Below are 23,602 nucleotides of genomic sequence, written 5' to 3' on the forward strand. Positions count from 1 at the left end.
GGGAGAGGGGGAGAGAGATGTGGGAGAGGGGGAGAGAAATGTGGGAGAGGGGGAGAGAAATGTGGGAGAGGGGGAGAGAAATGTGGGAGAGGGGGGAGAGAAATGTGGGAGAGGGGGAGAGAAATGTGGGAGAGGGGGAGGGAGATGTGGGAGAGGGGGGGAGATGTGGGAGAGGGGGGGAGATGTGGGAGAGGGGGGGAGATGTGGGAGAGGGGGGAGATGTGGGAGAGGGGGGGAGATGTGGGAGAGGGGGGGAGATGTGGGAGAGGGGGGGAGATGTGGGAGAGGGGGGAGATGTGGGAGAGGGGGGAGATGTGGGAGAGGGGGGAGATGTGGGAGAGGGAGGAGATGTGGGAGAGGGGGGAGATGTGGGAGAGGGGGGAGATGTGGGAGAGGGGGGAGATGTGGGAGAGGGGGGAGATGTGGGAGAGGGGGGAGATGTGGGAGAGGGGGGAGATGTGGGAGAGGGGGGAGATGTGGGAGAGGGGGGAGATGTGGGAGAGGGGGGAGATGTGGGAGAGGGGGGAGATGTGGGAGAGGGGGGAGATGTGGGAGCGGGGGAGATGTGGGAGAGGGGGGAGATGTGGGAGAGGGGGGAGATGTGGGAGAGGGGGGAGATGTGGGAGCGGGGGAGATGTGGGAGAGGGGGGGAGATGTGTTAGAGGGGGAAAGAGGAGAGAGGGAGGGTAATGGATGGACAGATAGATAGATAGATAGAGAGAGAGAGAGAGAGAGAGAGAGAGAGAGAGAGAGAGAGGGGGGGGGGGAATGAACATTATGCATTACATGCAGTATGTGCTGGTGCATCTGTACAATTGTTTAATCGGAAACCAAGCACCACGTTGGAAATATATTTGAAAATGTTATACTTTACAAGCAAAGAAGAAAGGAAATATGGAGTTAAACAACCTTCTACAATGATGTCATCAGGGAGGAAGCACAAGCTGGACAGAGAAAGAACATTGGTTTTGTCCTTTGTAAAAGAATCAACCCATCTTTTGTCCTCGAGTTTGGTAAACCACAGAAAACCTAAATCTGGGTAGCTGGATGTGGATCTGAACTGGTGTTACTGTGCAGGCATATATAGTATCTTAGTCACTGTACCGTATGTCTTAGTAGTTGCCAGCATGGAAATAACTGATAGTTATCTGCATTGTAGTATATCCTAATAACTTTTCTTCTAAATAATTAGCCACAGTAACTGACAGCTCAGATATGCTTATGTCAACAACATAAACCTATTTTGATTATAAAAATTTAACAATAAGTGCTGCTGCTTCATATAACATTTACATCCATAAACAAACAACAACATGAAAACGATCAATATTGAGGTCTCCTCACATGTTTCTTACCTCTGGTGTATAAACATATGCAGCTTGGAACACTCCTGCAATGATGCCTCTTGCCAAAAAGAGGACTGATGTCAGGAAACCTCGGCTGTAAGTGGAATGTCACAAAATTTTAGAGTCTGCGGGAAAATTTAAGAAACTGTGTACAACATTAGTAAGGGGGGAAAAATCAAATATATTACAAAACTAAATGTTCAAAACAAATCCTTCCTGATCTTTTTACATTCTGAGAAAGAATTATCTGGACTACACTATGCAATCAGCCAGTAATGAACAAAATAGCAAAGGCATAATAGTGACACTAAAAATATTACTCACTTGCTTGTACAAATAAAGAGGAAGCAAATACAGATGGTGAAAATCACGAACTGCACAGCCATTGTGTTCCTTCGACCGAACCTTTCAATAACAAATATAGTGGCAAATATACCTGAGAAGGAGATAAATGCATCTTTAGATAAAATTTCTAGCACATATTTAATGCTACATAAATGTGTGTGGGGGTGGTGGTGGTGGGGGAGGACAGGAGTGTGCGCAAGTGTGGAAGAGGAGGGTGTTTGCACACATGACAGCATGAACAACAAAACAACTGAACCACTGTCTACAATATTTGTCATAACTAAATGTAAAGACACATTTTGGTCTAATATCCTAGGAATTCAAACCTTTGATATTAAGTGAGTTATTCGATTAAAAATAGTTCTGAGTAATTCAAACCCAAGCTATTATGTGAGTTATTCGATTAAAATAGTCCTTATTACAAAAATCTTTAAATGAGTCTTTGGTAAACATAACGCAATGTGTGAACATCCTACATTAAAGACAATGTTTTTAATAAATATCTTTTAGAACTGTTTCTCTGTTAATATAGAGCAAGCACTCAGCATAAATAAAATAGTTGAGTAAGAAGACACCAGATAGTATTTTGTCAAAATGGTGCTGGTTACTGCCTGATCTCTGTTCCTGCTAGACAACAGGATTTTTTTGATCACTGTAGTATGAAAATATGAACTGTACATTTTGGCAAAGTTTTTTTTAATGCTATACCAGAATAGTTTGTGAATGCTTATACGGCTTTGGTCTGAAAATGAATAAAATTAACCTTTAATCAGCATTAGCCATTTGAAGAAAACTACATTATTTCACATCAGTTTCCCATTTCTGAAGTAACAGGCACTGAGACTAAACTGGCAGGAGTCTTATAAGGCAGTAAGGACGATCTGAACTGTGCAGCATTCCTGCCAAACTTGAAATGAGATAACACACATAAATGGCAGTGAAGTTTAAATAATTTATTCTTTACCTTGTTGCAGCCAAAATATTTTAAGAAATGCAGTTTTTGTGTGTGTACCTCTCAGTATAACATGACCTACTGTTTCATTTAATTAATTTTTGTTTTGATAAATCTAACTAATCACACTATCAAAACAATGCTGATGCTTTACACGTAAAAATTCAGTCACAGAACTGTGCAGCTAAATGCATATTGGCAGACAGCTGATATATCTAAAATATAAAAATTATCAAGGTCAACTTTTGTTTAAGAGTAATATGAATGGAGTTATAACACTGAAGTGCCAAAGAAACTGGTATAGGCACGCATATTCAAACACAGAGATATGTAAACAGGCAGATTACGGCACTGCAGTCACCAATGCCTATATAATATAACAAGTGTGGCACAGTTGTTAGATCAATTACTGCTGCTACAATGACAGGGTACCAAGATTTAAGTGAGTTAGAACATGGTGTTTTAGTCAGTGCATGAGGGATGGGACACAGCATCTCTGAGGTAGCAATAAAGTGGGGATTTCCCACATGACCATTTCACAAATAAATTGTGAATATCAGGAATCCAGTGAAACATCAAATGTCCACCACTACTGCAGCCGGAATAAGATCCTGCAACAACAGGATCAATAACGACTGAAGAGAATCATTCAATGTGACAGAAGTGCAATTCTTCTGCAAATTGCTATAGATTTCAATGTTGGACCACCAACAAGTGTCAGCATGCAAACCATTCAATGAAACATCATCGGTATGGGTTTTTGAAGCTGAAGGACCACTCTTGTGTTCTTGATGGCTGTACGACACAAAGCTTCACGGCTCGACTAGTCTCATCAACACCGACATTGGAATGCTGCTGACTGGAAACATGTTGCTTGGTCGGACGAGTCTCGTTTCAAATTGTAACGAGTGGATGGACATGTACGGGTATGGAGACAACCTCATGAATCCATGGACCCTGGATGTCAGCAGGACACTGTTCAAGCAGGTGGAGGCATGTGCAGTTGGAGTGATATTGGACCCCTGTTACTTCTAGGTATGACTCTGACAAGTTGTAATCTCCCCACGGAAAATTACCCTCTACCACGCGATAATTAATAATGGTCAATCAAATCATCTACATTTATTTACGTTTGAAAAGTATCTAATCAGATTTCTTAGTAATATATGCGCCGACAGCTCGTCGACGCCAAGGTATTTTTCTAGTACGTTTATTCTTTGGGAACAACAGAGGTACGGGTATGTATGCTCCATGGTTATTATAGAGAGGGAAAGGAACAGCTTCGGAAAGTATCGGTTAGGAGTTTTTTCGGATTGCTAAAAGAGATTTTTTTACTCTTCTTCGCGCTAAAGCGAAATAGGAAAGTTGGTGCCGCTAGCGTGATAGGTCAGGAGAAAGAAAGACTGTAGAAGTAAATTGCATGAGACTTAAAATCCACGGAAACGGAACATGTATGGAAATGGATTCAATATACTATTTTCCTCAGAAATAAGGTTTGTGACCATTTTATTCTAGAGTGAAGGATGAATGAGTTCTCTGTCTGAATCATTGATGATTGTCTGGGCCCTGTAATTAATTGGGAAGTTTCAGTTGTGACGGAGAGAGCCTGCAATCTCTGAGTTTTTATAAATCGTCCAAAAAGGCTTCGTCCACATCTGAAATTTTAGATCTATCGTAAACTGAACGAATTGTTCAAACGATCGATTTTCCCAACTGAATGCAGCGCTTAATAATAATAACAAATGCAAAGATCTTTTCTAGCAAGGCAGCCGCTGAATATTAAGACTGAAGGGCTCCACCAGAGATTCTACTAGGCTGATTTCATGTAAATAATAGATTTAAACTGTATACAGATAAAGGACAGAGAGAGAGAGAGAGAGAGAGAGAGAGAGAGAGCGAATGAAATTCTAGAAATTACTCAGAATCCTCAATTAGCATAATTGTTTGTCTGTCTTTTCAAGGATCAGCCTATTAAGAAAACATAAAGCCCTGACTTTATTGTCACGATTTATGTGTGAGAGTGAAAGAGCGATAAAGGCGACAGATACACTTCTGTACAGACAAAACATTACACCAAGTTAGCGGCAAGCTGCATTTACATAGACTTTCATCATTTACAAAAAAAAGTAGAGTAAAATTCATTATAATGGCCAATCTGTGACAGGACACGTTTTTGGACGTTGTTAAAATAATTTTGTTCTCTGTTTCATGTAAATTACGACGAGCCAACTTAACTTGGGAAAGAGAAGAAATACTCGCAGTCAAATCTACACAGATAAACAGCACGCTGGGCGCAGAAAAAAGGCCAGATCTATAATTTTTTATTAAAGCTTGCTAGTATTCTGGAAGTAGACGTAGATTTGAACAATTACTAATTGTGTTCATGCCAGACGTAGATTGATTGAACTGCCCTAGTTGCATTTACCTGTATAAGTACTATAAGAAAGTAGCCACAGAAGTATTATTGTGTGAAAGGAGATATATACATATTGACTGTAGAATATTTATATGGTTTTAACTAGGGCAATGTTTAAGATGAGTCAAGCAGAGCAGAGCAACACGCAACAGCCTTCAGCTGTTAGCACTGAGGATAATAGTGATGTAGTAAGAAGTGTTATAGAACCGATCGCTACAGATAGCATGATAGAACGCCCTGTAGACACGTTTGGAGATGTAACAGCAGGTATGCAACATGGATTAGATCCATTAGTAATTATCATGAGACAGATGCAGATGATAACCGAGAGCATGAATAATATGAAAACCGACATTAACGCGAAATTAGCCTCAGTTACTGAAGGGCAAAACCATTTGAATACAAAATTAGCCTCAGTTACTGAAGGGCAAAACCATTTGAATATGAAATTAGCCTCAGTTACTGAAGGGCAAAACCATTTGAATATGAAATTAGCCTCAGTTACTGAAGGGCAAAACCATTTGAATACAAAATTAGCCTCAGTTACTGAAGGGCAAGAAAATCTGAAAATTGACACTAACACAAAGTTAGCCTCAGTTACCGAGGGGCAAGAAAATCTGAAAATCGACATTAACGCGAAGTTCGCCTCAGTTAATGAGGGGCAGGAAAATCTGAAAGCTGAGATTAAGCAGCAGTTACATGACAGTTTTTCCGAATTAGAGCAGCGGATAGAGGCAAAGACAAAGGAACTTAAAGATCAGGCCGAAGAGACGGAACGAAAATTAACTGCACAAATCGAATTGGTGAAAGCTCAATGTGAGGAATCTACTCACCGCGTACGTGTAGAAATGAAGGAGTATGTGGCCATTAAGATAGATACCGTACGGGAAGAGGTGGAAATGGTTCCGCAATTAGTACAAAAGCAAGATGCCATGTCATGTGCAATTGCGCAACTTCCTGAATTGGCACGTACGCAGACTAACCTAAAGGAAAGTGTCGAACATCTGACAGAACGTCAAGACGTTATAGACCACCAAATTAATGTATTAACGGGTAAATTATCCGAAATCACATTAGAAAACAAAAGGCTAATGTGTGAAAACGTTGAGCAAAATGTTAAAGCAGCATTCCAGAGTCTATGTGGCAAACAGGAAGAGAATTTGTTTGCTAAAGGACTTGAGGAAGTGCGACAGCAGTTAGGTGCTGATTTCGAGCATTGGAAACAAACGATAGCAGAGTCGATACGCGTTTCACAACAAGGCACAGAACAAATGAATACAGGCCAGCAGCAGAAGTTGCCAGCGACTATAGAGCCAGTTACTGCACATTCGCACACAATACCGACTTGTGTAAGTAACTCAAATATTAAATTGCCACGAGCTAGTTGTTCGCGTGAAGTTTTATCTGACGGAGATTACGAAAGCCTTTGCCATGCCGAAGAAAAAATGATAAAGCATCGGCAATTTCAGATTTTTAACACTGACAAAAGGGGGGTCCATCCGATTGTTTTTATTCGAAGTTTTAGAGGAGTGCTACCCAGAAATTGGTCGGAGTGGCAGAAGATCAGTTTCGTGACTGGGTATATACAAGGTTCGGGGGCGATCTGGGCCTCGGACATGACTTCTGTTTGCTCGACCTATGAAGATTTTGAGAAAGCGTTTTTAGCAAAGTTCTGGTCAGAAGGGGTACAGGAACGCCTAAGGCAGGAGGTGCTCTACCCAGAGCCTTTCTCTTTTTCAAAGGGAAGCCTTAGGAAGTATTTTGAAAAATATATAAATAAAACCAGATATTGGGACAGACCTATGCCTTTGCCAGATATAATAAACATACTTAAGGCAAGATTACCAACTAACATACGGAATCAATTAATTTACGGGAACGACATTAGATCATATAGACATTATAGAAGAGAACAACCAGAAAGCCCGTAACAATAGATTCCAATATAGGGAGATAGAACCTCCGGTAAATGGTAGGCAAGGGAACGCACAGAGATCGATAAATAGTGGAGAAACCCCTCAAAATCTCAATAATAATACCGGCAATAGTCTTGCGAGGGGCTATCCAAGGAACAACAGGAATGGGAAACTATACAATCCCGTATGGGGAAACGAAAGGAATTTCAGACCGCAAGCTTGGAACAATAACGGTAATAGAAAGTGGAATCAACCGGGGGGAATAAACTCAAACAACCAACATCAGTGGGGATGGACATCTGCGAATCAACCGGTAATTACCGAAGTGACGGACGATGTCAACCAACAGGCGAATCAAAATCCAACAAACTTGTAAGGACCCACTCGTGCCCCGGAGGAGCGGTCAACAATAGGTTGAGGGGCAACAGGATATGTGTAGCCATGCTGACGTATAATGATGGACGATTACTGGCAGATGAATTGACCGAGGACTTAGAACTCCAAGATGAGGATAAGGAACAGGTGGCAGTAGCCGAAGTGCAAGTCATTTTGGAGACTGTACCTACAGTGGCGGTTTTAGACACAGCTGCAACCACAAATGTTATTTCGGAGGCTCTACTCAACAAGATCAGAAATATAAGACGAGTACCAATTTCTCCAGTTCAAAATTGCAGAATAATAGGCGCCGTTGGGGCTAGATCGGCTAATGTAAAAGTGCAGTCACTACTTAGTGTAAAAGTCGGAAATGTAGCAATATTAAGCACATTCCTTGTTGTAAAAAATTTGGTGGTAGACTGCATTATCGGAGTCGACAGCCTACGTCAATACGGATGCAGAATAGATTTTAAAACAGGAAAAATTTGGTTAAATGTAAATAAACAAGAAATTAAGTTGGACTTGTTGAAAAAGGAAAGCCTTACCAGAAAATATAATAGTGGGATCAGCGTGCAAGTAATCAGGACTGCACAGAATTCTAAACAGCACATAAATAATGAGGTCCAAGTCAAAGGATATTTCGGTCAATTAGTGTATGAGAAGTTAAATGAATCCGACTGCATTATTGAAGATCAGAAGAAGCAGCTCAAAGAATTATTATTAGTGTATGAAAACGTGTTTGATGAAAGGCCAGGAGTTATTAAGGGATACATATGCCATCTCTACGTTAAGCCGCACGAAACATATTGTAGAACTTTCTATCCTGTTCCCTGGAGGTTAAAGGCTCAAGTTCAAAAAGAAATAGATCGCATGTTGAAATGGAGTTTGATCGAACCCTCTACAAGCCCATACTGCTCCCCATTGTTGGTCGTGCCAAAAGCAAATGGAACTGTGAGATTGGTACTCGACGCCAGGGAAATAAATAAAATCATAATTCCAGTGAGAACACATCCGGAAAACATAGACGAATTGATACAACGGTTCCAGGATGTCCAATATTTGACGAGCATCGATTTGCGGAGTTCTTATTGGCAGGTCAAGCTGGATGAGTTATCAAGGAAATATACAGCTTTCATTTATGCCGGAAGAAGTTACCAATTTACTGTAGTTCCTTTCGGACTCAACATTAGTGCTGGAATCTTTATAGGAGCTCTAGATTATGCACTAGGCCCAGAACTAAGAAGCAGGATAACAGTATTTGTTGATGATATGCTTATTGCATCGAAGACCTGGGAAGAGCATATTACCTTACTGAGTCGGGTGTTGGACGTGTTCAAAACCATGGGAATAACTGCTAACCTACAGAAATCCCATTTTGCACTAGACAGAATCAAGTTCCTGGGGCATATAATTGACGCAAAGGGAATTTTACCGACCAAGGAGAAGCTAATTGCGATTAGTAAGTTTCCAACACCAAGAAATAGGAGGCAATTAAAAGGGTTTATGGGTCTTGCCTCATTTTTTAGAAGATTTATAACGAATAAGGCCATGAATGCAGCAGCTCTCAATAGTTTGCTGAAGAAGGATGTGCCCTGGCTCTGGACATTAGAGTGTCAAGAAGCATTTGAAGAGATAAAGAAGCAATTAGTAAATGCACCGCTTCTGTACCATCCGGACATGCAAGAGGAATTCTACTTGTCAACAGATTCGTCAAATGTGGGTCTTGGAGTGTGCCTTTTCCAAGTACGCAAGATAAATGGACAGCTTACCTTTTGTCCTATTGCGTTTGCTAGTCGTGTTTTGTCCAACTGTGAACAAACGTACACGACGACAGAATTAGAGGCCCTTGCGGTCGTCTGGGGGTTTAAAAAATTTCATTATTATTTATATGGGTCGAAGACCATCGTATATTGCGATCACCAATCATTAACGTTTTTACAAACGTGTAAACTGTTACACCCCAGACTGGCTAGATGGACGCTTGCTCTGCAACAATACCAGTTTAAGATCGTACATGTCTCAGGGCAGCAAAACATTATTGCTGACGCTCTATCAAGGTCACCGCTGGGTTTAACAAAAGAGATTGAAGTAAATAATTCCTCAGAATTCCCTGTATTGCTGCTGCAGGAAAATCCATTTAAGACGTACTATGTCAATTTGTGTGTGCATATGGCCCAGTTACAGAAAAAGGATGCTCAATGGGGAAGTGTCATTCAAAGGTTACAACATCAACCTTCGGATCAGATGGCAAACTATTACAAGCTAGTTAATGGCGTATTATTTTTCCGCTGTGGAAGGCCAAACAAAGTCCGTTTGTGTGTTTGTATACCTGAGGCACAAATAGAGAAACTTGTATGGTTCACTCATTTAACCTGGGGACATTTCGGTGCGACAAAATGTGCAGACAAAATAAGTGGTTACTGTTATTTTCCCAACATAAGGCGCAGAGTGCATGAGATCTTAAAGAGGTGCATAATCTGTCAAAAAACAAAGCCAGATTCAAAAGGGACTAAGCATCCATTATGCTCTATATTAGTACAAGAACCAAAAGGATTAATTTCGTGCGATCTGTGTGGACCGTTACCTACTTCAAGAGGTGGTGTTAAATATGTGTTGGCATTTCTCGATGTGTGTACGAAATACGTAAAGCTGTACCCGATAAAGGCGGCTACAGCCAAAGTAATTGTATTAAGATTGATAAAGGATTATCTTCCACATGTTGGTAGACCTAAGGCGATCATAACAGACAATGCTAAAATATTCACGGGACTCCGATGGAAGCAGACTTTGTCTCAAGTCGGCGTGAAACACATACTAACATCATTTTACCACCCACAAGGCAATTTGGTTGAGAGGATTTTTAGAGAATTCAATCGATTTATGAGGACGTATTGCCATAATAAGCAAACTGCGTGGGCAAATTATGTGGAGGAGTTTGAGCAGATATACAATAACATGCCCCACTCCTCAACGGGATATACACCTCGTGAATTGATGTTCGAAACAAAAGAGGAAAACTTCTGGACTGACCATATCCCCAAAACTCAGGAAACTGAGATGCCTTGGGAAGAAAAAATAAGACAAGCTATCATAAACATGACGAAAAAGGCTGATCAAAGAAAACAACGATATGACAAATTAATCAAAAGGGTACAGACATACCATGTTGGAGAGAAGGTACTAGTTAAACGACATACCAAATCATCCGTGATAAAGAAAAGTATAAAGAAATGGGAGTTACTATATATTGGACCATACATTATCCTACAAATTCCGAATCCTGGAGCTTATCTGTTAGCATACCCGGGATCAAACAAAATAAAAGGATTATTTTCTCATAACGACTTAAAAAAATATAATGAAGATTAGAAGATGGTGAGGAATGGTGTTCCGAGTGACAGAAATGAACGCTCGTAAAAAACATAATAATAAACTGTGTGTGTGTAGTGATAGAAACCTGTAAATTGAAATAGTTAATCAGTGACATAGAGTATAGAAATAGTGACTAACTATTATTATCGAGTGTTGTAAAGAAGATAGTGGAGATAGGCTTCACTTGTGTTAGGGTGAATATAGAACTTTAGCATTGCTAATGTCATCAAGAATGATTAAGGATCTAACTGACCTTCAAGAAGAACGAAAGGTTTCCCGCAAATGACGCTGAATAATCAAAGGAGGTTCCGAGTGAATATTCATATATAATCTCATGTGAACGCTTAGATGTGTAAACGTGTGAAGGAATGTGTTGTGGTAGTGAATTGCGAGTGACGGTTAATGCCGCAAAATAATTTCCCGCGCAAAACAGTTGACGTCGGCGCGAGAATTAAAATCGATAGAGACGGCACAGATATGCTTTGTAAGGGACTCGCACCAAACGCGAGGATAAACTGATTCATGTTGAACTTTAAAAGGAATTGGTGGTATAATTAGAAGTTAATAGTTTTTAATTTATTAATGAATGATAAAAAAATAATAATATTCATAGAATTAGGAGTTATTTAATGGTTCGTGTTCGTTTGAGAATTTTGTGTGAAAAATCCATTTCCATATATGAACATGGATGAACACAGTATGAATCAGAGAGTAAATGAAAGAAGCGAATCCGCATTCCTCAATGCTAATAACTTTTACATTTCAGCACTCAAGCGTAAAAATATCTGTATTTAGAATAAAAAGTTTTGAGTATAGCTAAATTATATGACTTATCAAGGAAATATGGAAGATGTCTTGGTGTAAAATGAACTACACTTTCCATTATTCGATGATTTGAATCCAAAATCTATAGTAAGTTACATGAATCCTTTAAATTACGAAGAACAAATCAGTGATAGAAAATCTGTTAGAACTTTTGGACTTATAAGTACAAGTGTGGAGGCAAAGTCAAAAGGAGTATTCAAACGAGAGTAAATCGGATGATGCTTTTGGCAACATCATTAGTTAATGGTTGAATTCCTTGAAGTACGTCGTAACAAAAAGGATCCATGAAGCCATAAGGATTTTGCTTTCAAAAAGGAGAATCTTGGACGGTGCAACCTAATCAGTTCTCTTACAGGAAGAGTTTCCCTTTTGGTCATTGCTAATTCTTTTGGAATGAATGTTGCATGTGAATTCGAGTAACCCTGTCCCTTCTACTCTTCCCATTGTGGGCCGCGTAGAAGATCAACTACAAAGGGGGCCGCGTAGAAGACCGACTACAAATGTGGACGTCGGGGACATGCAAGACCCGGGGGAGTTTAGCACCGCAAGATATTGTACTTGGAGCAAGATTGTAAAACGAGAATTTACGTTATTTATTGTAAAACGTTTTTTTTTTTTTTGCTAGAGGCACAAACCACTCTTTTCCAAATTGTAATACAAATTGATCCCTGTCTTTCCTTTAGAGATGAATTTCAAAATTATTTTTGTTCTTCTACAGGCTTTCCTATCTTCTATGTACCGTAGGCTGGGGGTCTAGGCTTAAGAGGTTTTCCAAGGTTTCCCTGCTTAAGAAAGTTCCCGAATGGGTAGACCCTGACATCAATTCATGAAAGATCATCTTCCTTGGTTGTGCACATCAAACATAACACCTAGATGCACGTAAAAGCAATACAGCTGCGGTACCTGTCTCTTCATTTCTTCTGTCTTCAACATTTCGTTTCTTCGTCTGTCTCAAAAATAATATTCTTTTTCAGTCGGAGGACTGACAATCATCACTTCCGGGTTATCCACGCTAATAGATAGCTCGCGAAGTGTGTTCGGTGAATCAAAATTGAGCTCACAAACTTCGCTCGCTGCGAGGGGCATTGTAATCTCCCCACGGAAAATTACCCTCTACCACGCGATAATTAATAATGGTCAATCAAAAGTATCTAATCAGATTTCTTAGTAATATATGCGCCGACAGCTCGTCGACGCCAAGGTATTTTTCTAGTACGTTTATTCTTTGGGAACAACAGAGGTACGGGTATGTATGCTCCATGGTTATTATAGAGAGGGAAAGGAACAGCTTCGGAAAGTATCGGTTAGGAGTTTTTTCGGATTGCTAAAAGAGATTTTTTTACTCTTCTTCGCGCTAAAGCGAAATAGGAAAGTTGGTGCCGCTAGCGTGATAGGTCAGGAGAAAGAAAGACTGTAGAAGTAAATTGCATGAGACTTAAAATCCACGGAAACGGAACATGTATGGAAATGGATTCAATATACTATTTTCCTCAGAAATAAGGTTTGTGACCATTTTATTCTAGAGTGAAGGATGAATGAGTTCTCTGTCTGAATCATTGATGATTGTCTGGGCCCTGTAATTAATTGGGAAGTTTCAGCTGTGACGGAGAGAGCCTGCAATCTCTGAGTTTTTATAAATCGTCCAAAAAGGCTTCGTCCACATCTGAAATTTTAGATCTATCGTAAACTGAACGAATTGTTCAAACGATCGATTTTCCCAACTGAATGCAGCGCTTAATAATAATAACAAATGCAAAGATCTTTTCTAGCAAGGCAGCCGCTGAATATTAAGACTGAAGGGCTCCACCAGAGATTCTACTAGGCTGATTTCATGTAAATAATAGATTTAAACTGTATACAGATAAAGGACAGAGAGAGAGAGAGAGAGAGAGAGAGAGAGAGAGCGAATGAAATTCTAGAAATTACTCAGAATCCTCAATTAGCATAATTGTTTGTCTGTCTTTTCAAGGATCAGCCTATTAAGAAAACATAAAGCCCTGACTTTATTGTCACGATTTATGTGTGAGAGTGAAAGAGCGATAAAGGCGACAGATACACTTCTGTACAGACAAAACATTACACCAAGTTAGCGGCAAGCTGCATTTACATAGACTTTCATCATTTACAAAAAAAAGTAGAGTAAAATTCATTATAAAGTGACATGTATGCAAGCATCCTGTCTGATCATCTGCATCCATTCATGCCCATTGTGCATTCCGACGGACTTGGGCAATTCAAGCAGGACGATGTGGCACCCCACACATCCAGAATTGCTACAGAGTGGCTCCAGGAACACTCTTCTGAGTTTAAACACTCTGCTGGCCACCGAAGTCCCCAGACATGAACATTACTGAGCATATCTGGAATGCCTTGCAGCATGCTGTTCAGAAGAGATCTCCATCCCCCTAGTACTCTTACAGATTTAGGGACAAGCCCTGCAGGATTCATGGTGTCAATCCCTCCAACACCACTTCAGACATCAGTCGAGTCCATGCCACGTAGTGTTGCGAGATTTCTGTGTGCTCACAGGGTCCCTATACAATATTAGGCAGGTGTACCTTTGGCTCTTCAGTGTAGTATGAGCGATATCCAGACAGTAAAGTTGTAAGGCCTATAGCTCTACCATGGAATTAAGTTTTCCATGGTTAGTACCATTTTTGTGTATGGTAGCAACAGTGAAACAAATGCTTATGCTTATGCTGATGCTTATTGTGGTGCCAGTTAAAGATAAGTGCTCTCATTCCGTATCCCACCAAGTGTGAAGTGTGTGCTGTGATACACTAGCCAGGGTGTATACATGGACAAGGAAAAAAAATTCCCAGATTTTTCCAGGATTTCCCGGTTGAAAATACTTTCTCTCGGATGAAAATACACTTTTCTGCGTTAAGTGGAAGTACACTTTTCCTCGGCACTGCAAAACGTATCAATCCTTAAATGATTTATGGTTTGACACACCAATGCAGAATTACCGGCACTTTAGAAAATGAAACTCAGGGGGGGAAAAAAAACACGTTTCGGAAAGATCTTTGATGTGCAGCAACATGTACGCTTCATATTTTTGTGTTACGAAAGTATAAATTCGAATTCCACCAAACACCGCATGTTACTTTCCGAAGCATTGAAATCGAGATTGTGACGCACTTTTGTAAGCCAGTCAGAGCTCATGTCACATGATCTCGCCAGCTGATGACAGCACAGGACACGTGATGTAGTCAGCCAATAGCAAGATCAGTTTTAAGTAGCGCGAACACACAAATAAGAAAAGTTAATGGTATAATTAAATATACATATTGTTGCTACCAGAAAAGCAAAGCTTTCACATACAATATTGGTCTCTAAGATTAATAAGCTGCAAGAGAAGCTAAGCTTCCACATATAATGTTGATCTCTTTTGCACGTGTTACACTTTAAGATACATCACATAAATGTGCCAGTAAAATTTTTAATAACGACGCAAATGTCTGATCTCATGGACTCGAAATTCTTCTAGATGGTTGTCCCCAAAGAGCTGATTTTTAAATGAGAGTCAAACGCTCTGTGATTTAAGAAATTCGTCGTTCATTTTGCAAATAGTTCATCTTGTATAAAAGGAAATTAACTTTGAAAGTAAAGCTTTTCAAAACCACCATTAGCAATATTTTCCCGTCACCTGTTAGGAATAGGCCCGTTTCAGCAGTTGCCAGCCCGTATGTTGGTACGCATAAAACATTAAAAGATCTTGCATTAAATCAAATTTAATGTAAACTGCTGTCATGTCACACTCATCGGAGGCAATTTGTTGTCAAGAAGCATTGCATAGTCTTCCTAAAGCCTTTGACAGACTTTGCTGTTGGCAGACCCTTGTATGAGCACTGTGTTTTATTGTATACAGCGCGCGATTTTTTTTTTCCTCTCTCGTTCATCTTTTGTTCCTGCAGTATTATTCTGCAGAAGTGGTATACCGTAATATTCTTTGTTAGAGTATTGGTTCTAACCAGTCAAAATCTCAAAAATTTAACTGAAAAGTAAAACAATGAAAAATTCCCCGAATTCTAAAAAATTCCCAGGTTTTTCCCAGTTTTCTCCCGGATGAAAAAATTCCTGGGTTTTTCCCGGATCTCCCAGTTGTCCCGGGTGGTATACCCCCTGACTAGCTGAATGCCAAGGGTATAAACATGGTTATGTGACTCCAACATGTGATAAACGGGTATGGATTTTTACTTTCACAAGAACAGAAATTCACAATGAAGAGAGAAGTGAATGCCTCATTAACTGGTGCAAAAACTTGAAGAGCATATTTCTTCTGATTGCCATGTAACTACTGATGACCTATACAAACTGTATATGAAGTTTCTTGAACCATTGCTCATGAAAATGTGACTGATTGACTAAGATATTACAAGTAGTGTACAGTGGGTTCTGAAGATGCTTACAGCAGAACACAAAATCTATCAACAGAGTCAAAGCTACAAGAGTTTCTTGATCATTTTGTGAATGATGGGGGGATTTTTCTTGATTTCACAGTGACAAGGGATGAGACATGAGTTTACCATTCATGCCCTACAAAACAAGTGCCAACCAATACAGTGGCATCACACGCATTCCCCTTCAACAAAAAAATTCAAATCTCAGTAATCAGATCATGAAGTTATGGCAACCATTTTCCGAGTCAGAAAAGGGGTTCTGCTTGTCGAATTCTTGCCTAGAGGAGAAATAATTGACTGTGTACGATAATGTGAGGAACTCAAGAAACTTCTGTGAGGCCCTCAAGAAATTTCGCAGAGCCATAAAGAACAAACACTATGGAACGCTGACGAAGGGAGTCTTCCTCCTTAATGACAGCACTAGGCTACCAATTTGCTTGAGTAACGCAAGACTTGATGACCTCACTTTGTAGGAATCTTTTACACTACCCCTCTTACCAAAATACTGATTTTGTGCCTAGTGACTACCATTTATTTCCTAAATTGAAGGAATATGTAGGTGGAAAGAACTTTTCTAATGATGGGGCAGTGAAAATCGAAGTGGAGAAGCACGTATTAAAAAACTCATTCCATGACTGACAAAATGCACTGAAGTAAATAATGGATTACATGGCATAATGATGTAATATCTATGCCACTGTTCCTGCATGTTTCATTGAAATATTTGTGTTTGTACAGTTTCTGAACATGGCTGCTTCATGTACTACATTCATTCTCACCTTTTCATGTTCCATCTGTGGATACAGCACGGGAGAAATGATGTTGCTCTCATTTGTATTGTCTATACCTCCACTAATTCTAAATGGTAAGGGTCCCAGTCTGACAAGTGGTAATCAAGACTGAACTGAATAAACATTAATATAAGAAAATGGCTTTTTACAACAAATTTAATCTGTGAATACCACAAATTCTTGCAAAATTTAATTTATGGAAGTGTACTTTTAAAATATATATGCACACAAGTCTATGGTCAACATGGTACTTGCTAACAGAGCATCCTACACTTTTGATTTTCCTCTCTATTTTAATGAGTAAACAAACCTGGAAACTCTGCAAGTGTAGTCCAGAGAAGATCCATGTAATCGGTGGCAGCAAGTTCACGACAGTCAGCACTACAAGTGTCAACTGGTCGAAGGACAGTTGCTGCAAGTGAACAAGTACCATCTGCAGCCTCAAAAAGTTCTGTTGTCATGAGGACGACACCATAATAGCAGAAGGCACATGCAGTCCTGACAAAGAGCATAGTATAAATGATCACACAGTGTTTCCCACACAGATTAAAATATGCCATTATTAGCACACTCTGCAAGAAGGGTGACTTCACAGATTCAATAACTGTCTGGTGGTCTCCCTCCTTGTCATTTTCAGGAAGTTTTTGAGAAATCTTAGTTGTTAACAGAAGGGTTCTGGAGGGAGCTGAGGAAGCAATCTGCTTCCAGCATAATGACTGATAGAGAGAAAAGTATGTGGGCAGAATAAGCTCCCCATTCCTCATGCAATGGTAGTACCACACATGTGATTTGCATTTTACACTGAGAATGAGCATTGAAGTAGAAATGACACATTGTACAAGCGCTATTCTTAAATTAACCCCTCACTGGCAATTTTTTTTTTAAAGAAGGGGAAAATGTATATACAATCTGCACTTGCATGTTGACATTACTTCTCCACAGTCACCACATTAAACCAAACATCTGTTGTACTATGGCACTGCCTTAACCATCACTTCATCAAAGAATTGCATCACTTGTTGCTTTGGCCAGTTGCTGACGCTGTTATTGAGCTTATGGCTGATCATGAGGTGCTGAGTAGTCAGCCAGGCCTTTATCTTGAGGAAAAAGATGAAAGTCGCTTGGTGACAAGCCCAGACTAATGGGAAAATGTTTAAAAATCTCCTAGGTAAAAAGTAGAGTTTTTCCTTCATTCAGTCTGCCTCCGTAGCGTAGCAGTAGCGTTACTGCCTACCACGCAGGGGGCCCGGATTTGATTCCCGGCAGGGGACTGGGTTTTGTATGCCCTTCACCATCATTTTCATCATCATTGACTTGCAAGTTGCCGATGTGGCTAAAAAGGACTTGCAATATGGCAGCCGAACTCCTCCGAAGGGGGCCAACAATGCCATATGATCATTTCATTTTTTGCTTCGTTCAATTCACAGTATGGGGCTACACACTGTCATGAAGGAGAGTGGTTCCTTTGATAATCATACTATGTTTCTTTTGGATTGGCCATTTGAGACTGGAAAGGGTCTTACAATAGATGTACAAATACCAGAGAAGGAAAGTTGCTACTCACCATATAGCAGAAATGCTGAGTCACGATAGGCACAACAAAAAGAGTCACACAATAACTGTGTGAATTTTTTTGTTGTGCCTATTGTGACGCAGCATCTCCGCTATATGGTAAGTAGCAACTTTCTTTCTCTGGTATTGTTACACTCCATCCTGGATTTTCCATTGTTTAATAAATGTACAAAGTTGCAGTATTCTGATGTGTTACTCTCATGAAATTCGTTGTCAAAATTCCTCTGTGATCTCAAAAACTGTAATCACCATTTTACAGTCTGACAGATCTGCTTGAATTTTTGGGCTTATTGGGAAAATGAGTGTGAATCCACTATTTGGACCATTCCTTAGTTTTAGAATTTACATATTGCACCCATGACTTGTCCCCAGTCGTGATACTGTTTAGGAATTCCTCTTCATCTTCAAGGTAGTGCAGAAGGAACGTCAAGACTGAAAATATTCTCTCAGTTTTGTTCACATCAATTTGACTTTTTGGTACCAACAGTGCACAACTTATGGTAACCTAATTACTTTGTGACAGTGTTAAGGAGCGTTGACATTGAAATCTGAGGCATATCTTCAAAAAGATTGGAAACTGTATACCGACATCTTTCACACATAACTTTGTCAACATGTTGAACAAGTACATCAGTCTGTGCAGCCGTCCTGGCATTTTCTGTAACACCATCACTCACATCACCACTCACATCACCATCCCAATACACACAACAGAATAACTTCTGCCTCGACTGACATCTCTGCCCAAACTCTTTGTCTTCAAATATGTCTGCTTGTGTCTGTATATGTGCGGATGGATATGTGTGTGTGTGCGCTAGTGTATACCTGTCCTTTTTTCCCCCTAAGGTAAGTATTTCCGCTCCCGGGATTGGAATGACTCCTTACCCCCTCCCTTAAAACCGACATCCTTTCGTCTTTCCCTCTCCTTGCCTCTTTCCTGATGAAGCAACCGTTGGTTGCGAAAGCTTGAATTTTGTGTGTGTGTGTTTATAATTGTTTGTGTGTCTATTAACATGCCAACGCTTTCGCTTGGTAAGTTACATCATCTTTGTTTTTAGATATATTTTTCCCACGCAGAATATATATATATATATATTCTGCCCAAACTCTTTGTCTTTAAATGTGTCTGCTTCTGTCTGTATATATGTGTATGGAATGTGTGTGTGTGCGAGTGTATACCCGTCCTTTTTTCCCCCTAAGGTTAGTCTTTCCTCTCCCGGGACTGGAATGACTCCTTACCCTCTCCCTTAAAACCCACATCCTTTCGTCTTTCCCTCTCCTTCCCTCTTTCCTGATGAGGCAACAGTTTGTTGCGAAAGCTTGAAACAGTGTGTATGTTTGTGTGTCTGTCGCCCTGCCAGGACTTTCATTTGGTAAGTCACATCATCTTTGTTTTTAGATATATTTTTCCTACGTGGAATGTTTCCCTCTACTATATATATATATATATATATATATATATATATATATATATATATATATATATATATACCACTTGGCTGTGTCATTTCCTTTTGCTTCCTATAAGGACACACTACAGTACTGTGTCACTGGGATTTCAGTTTGTACCATGACCACAGACATACACCTGCAAACAAACAAAAATTACTAAGGTAACTTGATCTTTTCAGGATTTTAATTCAAACTTTATGATACATTCAATAATAATTAATAAAATTTTTGAATGCTAAAATGTCACCTGTTGCGATATTCCAGAAATTTTTGAGAAAAAGAAAAGAAAGAAGGTTCCATCAATTGTAACATTGTATTATACATGTTACAGATTTGGTAATAGTAAGTCCTTGGTGAAATATAAATAAATTAAGAAGTTATGATAACACACCCTTTTAAGAGCGAGGGTGAGAGGGAGGGAGGGAGGGAGGGAGGGAGGGAGGGAGGGAGGGAGAGGGTGAGAGAAAGAGAGAGAGAGAGAGAGAGAGAGAGAGAGCACAAAACAAAGGAATTATCTGAATGGGAGGGATATCGGTAGCTGTTATGTACATGTAAAGACAAACAAGTGATTACAGCTTCAGAACAATTGGATGATTTATTCAAGAGAATGAACTTCACAAATTGAGCATTGATCCTACCCTGGCCCTTACCCAAGCAGTTGTTTAGTTTGGCATTGATTGACAGAGTTATTTAATGTCCTCCTGTGGGATATCAAGACAAATTCTGTGCACTTGACACGCTAGATCATAAAGATTGCAGCTGGTTGGAGGACCCTGAACATAACATTCCAAATGTTCTCAATTGGGCCAAGGTACAATTTGGCCATCATGAAGACAAGCAGTAGAAACTCTTGCTGTGTACTGGTGAGCACTATCTTACTGAAATGTAAGCCCAGGACAGCTTGCCATGAAGGGTAACAAAACGGGGCATAGAATGTCATAAACATACCACAGTGCTGTAATGGTGCCGCGGCTGACTACCAACGAGGTCCCGCTGTGAAAGGAATCCAACTGGCTTCTTTGAGCCCAACTCCGTATCATTTCTCAAACACTGCCATCTGTGTGTAATTGTTCCCATGCCTATCTGCGAGGCATAGTTACTGTCCAACTGAATACAGCTCATGAAATTCACAAGGTTTTCATGCCCTAGTACTGGCATGTCACATCCCATTTACTATCCTTGCCAATCACATGGTGAAATTGCTCTGCAGCTTCACACATTCATCCACTGGCTGCCAAAGTTTACAATTTTGCATTTTCTGCCCATGCCCATATGAATATCAATTTGTGAACAATTTGTGTAGCTCCTTTGTGGTGCATGGCACACAGGATAGAAATGTGAACTCATTCTGGCCACTGAGAGGGTGAGTAGCGTATAGAGCAAAATGATGTGAAGGAGCAGTCAAAATGAACTCACTAATGCCACAGTCCTCCCACCCAGCTGTTAGAAACTTATCCCCGACCCTCACTCCTGTTCCTTTCTATTCTTGTCCACTCCACCTGACACAGCTCCCCCAACCCTAGTCTGGTCGCAGGTACAAGTTTTGTTGTCAGTTTCAACAATAAATTCATACAGTACTGTTGTAGTCTGTAACTCTGAAAGACAGACTCATCTGAAAGTTAGCAACATTCTCAGTCTTGTTTAAACATCTACTGGTAATTCGGTAGTTCAATTACTCCCCGAGTTGTTACCTTTATGATTTATATCAGAGCTGTTGCACTTTTATACGATACACAGTTTATGTATATCAGAAAGTTACACTATGCCCTTCAAATACTTCATGTAGAGCTCGCATGGGAATAAATTACAATGGACTTTTAAGGTTTCATTATGGACTTTTAAACAGTCTTGCTCTGAGTTAATACAGAAGTCTACAATATTTTGTTTGAATCAGGCAGTAGACTCCTCCTCCGTCCCACTGACAGAGGGTGCAGGACAAATAAGAAAGCACAAAAACAGCAGATAAAATAGCAAATTATATTTATGGAAAATTATTTATTAGTTCTGCATAAAATTCAAACTCTAAAAGAACACTGGACATTCAGTTTTAGTGCAAAAATCACTCCATTTTTGAACAACCCTCACAATACTAGAGGAGTGGGGAGGTTTACTTTATGCTCACCGTTTGAAAGTATCGTAATATAGTTAAGTTTCTTTACATTTTACTATTTTGAAAAATATATATAGTTATTATTTTCAGTGATTTCTTCTACCACATTCCATATATGTTTTTAATTTTTCAGTTGAACTTAACCCAAAAATTTAAGTCTCACTAGTAGTTGTAACTTTCTTCACTTATGTCACAGTCAATATTTCCAGGTTCAGGGCCTAACTTACAAATCAATATTTCTTTAAAAAGTATGTTGAGAGTAGAAGTCAACAACAATGAATGAAATTTGCAATTTTAAATTTTTTGTGGTGGTTACAAAGTCAGTAGTATACGTGTACTCAAAGATATTTTCAGGTTCTGGAAGCTACTTACACATCAGTACCTCTTTAAAATGTATGTTAATATAATTCAGTAACAATTGATGAACTTTTATTTCAGTGGACATGAAGTATAAAATACACCTCCCCCCCCCCCCCTTGGTAATGCGCATTATGAAAAATGCCTATGTATTGCAAATTTTCATGCACAACACCAGTAAGAAATAAGACACATCACAGGAAGTTCTACAGCTTACATTTATTCCCAGACTGTACTCTCATTTGCATAAAAAGCAGTGACATATACAGCCACAAAACTTTTCAATAACCAGCCTACAGAAATAAATATCCTACTAACAGAGAGCAGTAGAAGTATTTTCTTAAAGGTGGAATAAAGTAGTTTCTGAATTGAAGACAAAGTTTCCATAAAAGCACTCAATTATCTTTAACAGTATTTTATTTGTAATTTTCTGTCTAGATTGCATTATATATGACACAATGACAATTTGTTTCTTCTCGACAACTCCTACTACTATATTGTAGAAGATTTACTTAACAGAAACAGCTAATCAATTTTGAAACCTGCAAACTGCCAGCAAGTAGCCATAAATATAATTTCTAAGAAGTGTGTGAAAATTTTCATCATTTATTGCAAATTTTGTCTATAAAACTAAACACACAGTAATAATATGCTCTCTTCTTTGAGGCATCTCTTCCTTAGAGCTAAATCTATTACAGAATACTCACCAGATCAGCCAAAGCAGCAATGATGTCCTCCTGAGCTCTGGCAACAGGAGATCAGTAACACGACCACGCTTGGTAGCTGATGACGCAGATTCCACCACCAGACGTCCTGGCAATTCTGGTCGACCATTTTCGTGTGCAATTTGCTGCAGTGTGGCCAGGGCCACTTCAGGTTTGCCACTTGCAACGTGATACCTGGCACTTTCTGGCAGCCACTTTAACAGAGAAATTTTAATGCTGCAGTGGCTCTGGTCAGGAGATGTGTTCAAAGTTTCAAGGAGAGTAGTTTGTTAGACATGTCAGAGCATTTGTTGGAGGTAATTCAAATCTAAAATTAGCAACAGTTTCCAAGCTTTACAGGTTCTGATAAGTACAGAAGTACAAGTGCAGGAGTTGAAATTTTATTTAGCTTACAAGTTAACATTCACATCAACATTTTATCAGAATGAAACATGCATGCACATGCTTGTATGTCATTTCTCACCTCACAGGAGGAAACAAATTAATGCTTGACATCGTTTATCAACAGCCAAGATCGCTATTTTTTATTTCATTACCAGTAAATCTAAGGCGCTATCACCGGATATGTACAGCATAAAGATTGTAAATTACGATCATAATCAGATCAGATACAAAATGGTGGGGTAAATATTTTCACACAATGGG

The 23,602-nt window shown here is 39.6% G+C and overlaps 1 protein-coding gene across 2 annotated transcripts in view; it reads right to left on the minus strand.

Moving 5' to 3' along the window:
- The window catches only part of LOC126203232 (synaptic vesicle 2-related protein), a 103,031-nt gene that overhangs the window by 11,278 nt on the left and 68,151 nt on the right, over positions 1-23,602 (minus strand). For both annotated transcript variants that reach the window (XM_049937477.1, XM_049937478.1), the window contains exons 8-11: positions 22,940-23,151; positions 17,052-17,239; positions 1,671-1,782; positions 1,356-1,440 (exon numbers count right to left, since the gene is read on the minus strand). In XM_049937477.1, the coding sequence (XP_049793434.1) occupies positions 1,356-1,440; positions 1,671-1,782; positions 17,052-17,239; positions 22,940-23,151 (597 nt within the window). The remainder of the gene's footprint in view (positions 1-1,355; positions 1,441-1,670; positions 1,783-17,051; positions 17,240-22,939; positions 23,152-23,602) is intronic.

This window comes from Schistocerca nitens, chromosome 9 (assembly GCF_023898315.1).
Source record: "Schistocerca nitens isolate TAMUIC-IGC-003100 chromosome 9, iqSchNite1.1, whole genome shotgun sequence".
Lineage (NCBI taxonomy): Eukaryota > Metazoa > Arthropoda > Insecta > Orthoptera > Acrididae > Schistocerca > Schistocerca nitens.